Source organism: Marmota marmota, unplaced genomic scaffold (assembly GCF_001458135.2).
Source record: "Marmota marmota marmota unplaced genomic scaffold, marMar, whole genome shotgun sequence".
NCBI lineage: Eukaryota > Metazoa > Chordata > Mammalia > Rodentia > Sciuridae > Marmota > Marmota marmota.
This window is the reverse complement of record NW_026000020.1, coordinates 6,969,246-6,974,571: the sequence shown is the minus strand read 5'-3', so window position 1 is coordinate 6,974,571 and position 5,326 is coordinate 6,969,246. Positions and strand designations below refer to the sequence as shown.

At 61.5% G+C, this 5,326-nt stretch overlaps 1 protein-coding gene across 1 annotated transcript; it reads right to left on the bottom strand.

The window, feature by feature from the left end:
- On the bottom strand, window positions 1-4,150 carry Adra2b (adrenoceptor alpha 2B). The gene is made up of 2 exons (XM_015499738.2): window positions 3,913-4,150; window positions 1-3,568 (listed from the first exon to the last, which is right to left on the bottom strand). Exon 2 carries the CDS (start codon window positions 3,208-3,210, stop codon window positions 1,852-1,854), a length of 1,359 nt encoding a protein of 452 aa, XP_015355224.1. The 5' UTR covers window positions 3,211-3,568; window positions 3,913-4,150; the 3' UTR covers window positions 1-1,851.
- Window positions 4,151-5,326: the final 1,176 nt, after the last annotated feature.

Sequence of the window (5,326 nt, the reverse complement as noted above, 5' to 3'; positions counted from 1 at the left end):
TTATTACAAAATATCCTTTATTGATAAAATAGCTCAGACTTTTAAAAAATGCCTGCATGTCACAAGAGGGCCACAGGCCACATTACCAGGGGTCCCATGCAGCACACAAAAGATGGGCCAGCAGATGGTCACATGTCAATCCCTCCCCTGGGCCCAGCCCACCAGCCACACCCCAAGCCAATGTCCTGGCCTCACAGCTGCAACTGGCCAAAGACCAAGCTCGGATCTTTTTGGTCCCCGCCATTCTCCCCCAAAAACCTCTTCGGCACCTTCCGGATCTGGCAGGTTCATCAGAGTGCCAACAACCTGTGCCACTCAGCCCACCCCAACCCCCACACTGGCAGGCCACACGCCAAGCAGCCCTTGGGGAAGATGGGGCACTGCGCTTTAGAGACTGTTCTGGGTACCAGGATCTCGGGTGGAGGAGAGGACCAAGAGGGACAGGCCCTCAGCCCAGGGCAGCGTCGTTGCCCGGTTCTCCATCAATAAGGCATGGGGTGAGTTACGCGCCACAGGAACCCAGCTGGAGGTCAGAAACCTGTCCACGCACGGCAGCTTGGGGCTCCCCCAGCGGTCCTCAGGGCCTCGCTGCCTGCTCCGGCCTCTGCACCCACCGGGGGCTCTGCCTTCCTCCTTGGGCTCTCAGCTCAGACTCCTTCCATGATGTGGGTATTTTTAGCCATCTTTGGGGGGAAATTTTCCTGTTTGATGACAAAAGACTTATTCCCTCCTGGGGTGGGAGCCAAGCCATGCAAATCCTCTTGGTGTTGCAGGTGACACATCAAGAAGCTGTCACCGGCATAATAACTCAAACCTTTGTGGGCACAAGAACACGTTCTCAAAGAAATCCTGTGACTTCAAATAGCAGTACTGTGAGCTGCTCTCTGCTTCCAGTTTGGGGTAGGAATTCACACACCCCAGGGACAGAACAAAAGTCTACAGGAACTCGGGTGGCGGTAAGCACAGAGAAAAGGGGCTTTTACATCACCGGATAATCACATTTGACGGTTCTCTAGCATGTTCCCCGTGGAGCACAGAGATTTCTGCAAAGCCTTTCATCTCCGGCAGCAAGTGGGCGGCGAGTTATTGTCACCCTGCGTTTTGCAGGGGTGAGTGCCAGTGATCGGGGATCTCCCATGAGGCAGAGGCCAGGCCTCCAAGCCTCCCTACAGAGGCATCCACGTGCCTACCTGCCTCCCAGAGGAGGGTCGGGTGGGGAAGCCAAAGCATGGTTCTGGCCTTTAAAGGAGCCACAGATCCAAAACCAGAGGCAAGGGGGAGAGATGGGCCCAGAGAATGCCATCCCATAACCCCATCCCAGCACCAGGGAGGACCATGGTGCCCATGTGGGTGAACAGACTTCACTTCTTCATCAGCCTCAGCAGCAGGCCCTCCTGGGGGAAGTGGAAGGTGGACTTCCTGCTCTTTGGAGGGATCGGGGGGATCAGGGGGTACGAAAGAAACAAAAACACCCCAAGTGAATGACCTGCCAAGGCACTCAGGGTTTCAAGAAAGGGAAGCCCGTCCATCAGCCTGCAGGGGCCTGGCCCAGAGGTGCTCTATTCTGACCTGGTCTCTGTTACATTCAGGAAGGTCCGAGCTGCATCCATCTGCCTGTGCCTGGGCAGGGGATGGAGAAGAGGTCCCCCCAGCAAAGCCAGCCAGGGGATGCTTCAGATGGACCCTGTCAACAGCATCTCTGCCCCTCCCCCTCCCCTCCAAGGGGACTCCTAGGATGAAACCTGTAGGAACTGCGCAGGGACCAGAGAGCCCCAGGGAGACAGCCACGTAAAGCAGGACAAGAGACAGGGTGGCGCTGGCACCAACCCCACACGGGCGGTGGCAGGCAGCTCACCAGGCCGTCTGGGTCCACTGGCGGCAAAGGATCCTTCGGAAGGCACGACGAAAGTCCTGGTTGAAGATGGTGTAAATGACAGGGTTCAGGGAGCTGTTACAGTAGCCAATCCAGAAGAAGAACTGGAAGAGGCCCTGGGGCACCTTGCAGTGCCGTGGGCAGATGGCGCCCAGGCTGTAGCTGAAGAAGAAGGGGAACCAGCAGAGCACAAAGACCCCAATGACCACGGCCAGCACGAAAGTGAACCGCTTCTCTCGGGTCAGCTGCGCCCGCCGTCGCCACCACTGCCCACCCACAGCACCCGCACCCCTGCCCAGGAGCACCTGTCCACGTAGGGTGGCCAGCACCCGGGAACCCTGTGGCTTCTGCGAGGGGGGACTGCAAACCGAGGCAGAAGATGCTGGCGCTGACTGAGGGTCACACTCTTCCTCCTCTTCCTCCTCTTCAGCGTCCTCCTCTGGAGCTGCCCCACAAAGGTCCGTCTTCTGGCTCTGATCTGCCTTGGGGAGGGCAGTCCAGCTGGGGGGCAAGGCCCTGCTCCCAGGCTCTTCAGGGGCCTCTCCTTCCTCTTTCTCCCCAGTGGGCTTGGGGTGTCCATTGGCCTCTCCAGTAGAAGACAGAGGAGAGGCCAGGGTTGGCACCTTGGCCGAGGCTGAAGTGCCCCCAGGGACAGGACGGGACTGTTTCGCCTCACTAGGGCCTGGCCCACCTTTGGCCCCCGGCCCTCTGCGGTGGCTGCGTTTGGCAATCAGGTAGATGCGTAGGTAGACAAGGATCATGATGAGGCAGGGTGCAAAGAAAGAGCCGATGCTGGAGGCTAAGATGTACCAGGCCTCTTGGTTGAGCTTGCACTGGGGGCGCCCGTGGGGCTGGGGGCCCTGGTCGCCCTTGTAGATGAGGGGCGGCAGCGAGATGACGGCTGCGATGAGCCACACCGTGAGGATAATGCACTTGATGCGGCGCGGTGTGCGCTTCGAGTTGTACTCCAGCGCGCGGCTCACCGCCCAGTAGCGGTCCAGGCTGATGGCGCACAAGTGCACGATGGACGAGGTACAGAAGAGCACGTCGAGCGCCAGGTACACCTCGCACCATGTGCGCCGAAAGTACCAGTAGCCCAGCAGCTCGTTGGCCAGCGAGAAAGGGATGATGAGCGTGGCCACGAGGATGTCAGCGGCAGCCAGCGACACCAAGAACAGGTTTTGCGGTGCGCGAAGCGAGCGGCTGGTCAACACGGCCAGGATGACCAGCGCGTTGCCGAAGATGGTGAAGAGGATGAGGAAGGTGATGGCTGCCGCGATGGCAGCTGTAGCCTGCACAGAGTAGGGCTCCTGGTGGTCCATGGTGGGGCCGGACATGGCCAGTGGCACCGCTGCCCGCCAGGCGGACGCACGGCGGGACAGAGCAGCACCCCGGCTCGGTTAGGCGAAGGGATGGTCCCCCCGGCGATGCTGAAGGCGCTGGAGCCCCATGGCCCGGACGAACGGTGCCTAGGAGGTCCGGGGACACGCGGGGCCAGCCACCGCCCTCCTACATCCTCTTCCACCAGCGCCCAGCGTCCCTGCCGTCTGCCCCAGAGAAGTTTTTCCAAGTTGTCCCGCGGTCGTCCCCGTCCCGCCCGAGACTGCAGGAAAGTAGCGCTGTCGCACCGCAGGGTGGCCGGATGCACCGCCGGGCGCGGAGCCTAGAAGACCCGACTGGATGTGCTCGGCGGTCCTGGGAGGAGACGCAGAGCGAGGAGCTCGCTCCGCTGCCGGCTCTCGCCCGGAGCCGCGCCTGCAGGCACCCGCCGCGGCAGGGGAGTGGGGAGGAGGGCGGGAGCCGCGGGAGGAGGAGGAGACTGGAGGCGGGAGCGGGAGGTGGGGCGGGGGCGGGCGGTCGGAGGAGCGTGGTTGGAAGATGCGCTTTGCAGGAGCGCTGCCTCCCCGCACCCTGGCCTCCGCCTGGCGCCCCTACCCCTTTTCCTCTCGGCCGCCACGCGGAGGGAGGTCAGAGGGGCCCAGCGTCTGGGACCTTGGGGACTCTGGGAAGGATGAGTGCCGAAGAGGAAGGGTCGGTACCTGCGGGGACCCAGGAGGCCGAGCTGCTCGTCAGCGGGCACTGAGAAGGAGACTGCGAGGCTGGGACCCGAGCAGCCAGATCAAGGGCGAGGGTGCGAGCTGGTCTCCCCTCCTGTCGCCCAAAGGAGAGCGTGGGGGAGTGTTGGGGCGCTGGAGCATAACTAACCACACCCTAGCCATGAGGCAACCCAGCGGAGAGCGGGTGGGAGCGGGGAGACTGTCCCGAATCCCTCGCTCCACCCTGACTGGACTCCAGGGACCTGCAGAGTCTGAGGCGAGCGTCTCCGGGTTGCGAGCGCCCCCTGCTGCCGCCCGCGTGCTGGGACAGTCCGCGCTCCTGGAGGCGCTGAAAAGGCCCAGCCCAAGTGGGAAGAGGCTGTTCAGCCTGGGATTTACGATTTCAGTTTTCCTGTTGCTGCTTCACTTTGCTCCATTGCGGGCAAAGGTGGTAAGAAGGAAACTGGCGTGGACTCGAAGCAGCAGCTGAGACAGGCTAAGGTTTGCATGGGGTCATGACGATCGCCAGCATTTTGACCAATGGGAAGAGGAGGTCGCTGCCCTGGTGCACAGCGGGGAGATCCAGTGCCCATGAGGGATGAGGTCTTTTTCTGGCAGTTCAGAAAAAGCCGGTCTCAGGGGCAGCGATGAAGGGAGGAGCTTCCCTGCTCCCCCACCCCGTACCCTTGGGGTGGCGGTGGACAGAGGAGTGGGTGAGAAGAAATTGCACACTAAGCCCCCGCCCCATGCCCGCCCTTAAAGAGCTGTTGAGCTACTCTCTGGCTCAGGTACCCTCCTCCCCAGGCATTGTCCCTGCAACACCAGCACCAGCCTGGGCAGCTCGGAGCACTTGCTTTTTTGTGGCCCCGGAAGCCATAAACCCGGGCTGGACATAGTGATGTGCAGCTCATGGCCCTGCAGAGCATCGTCTGTGTGGGTAGGCATCAATCCATCTCTGAAAGTGGGGTCTCCCCCAAGCCCCCAACATGAGCCAGCCTACCCACCAGAGCTCCACCCCCGGCCTGCCCACTTCCATGGAAACAAGATGTGTGGCCTCTGGGTGCCCACACAGTCTTGCCCCTACCCAGGCTCAGACAGGGAGCAGCCCAGACCAGTCACTTGGCCACGTGCTGCCAGAAGGTTTCTCCTTGATCTCCTGCTGACCCACCCTCCTGCCCTGCTACCCTGCTGACTGTGCTGCTGCCTTGCCCCTGCCCACTCCAGGTCTCACCAGAGAGGTTTTAGGGATGGATTTCCCACTGTACGGACCTGGGAGGGCCTGCACCCACCTTCACCAGTGATGGAGATACCCCAGTCATCCCTTCACTGAGGAAGGGTGAAGGTGGCGGTGAGGGACTGGGAACAGCCACTAAAGCAATTTCCTGCCTGTCCCCATTGCTCCTGCAGAATCTGGACA

Bases quoted from the DNA above. Each gene is read 5' to 3' on its own strand.
- Adra2b (XM_015499738.2), bottom strand. From the start codon at position 3,210: ATGTCCGGCCCCACCATGGACCACCAGGAGCCCTACTCTGTGCAGGCT.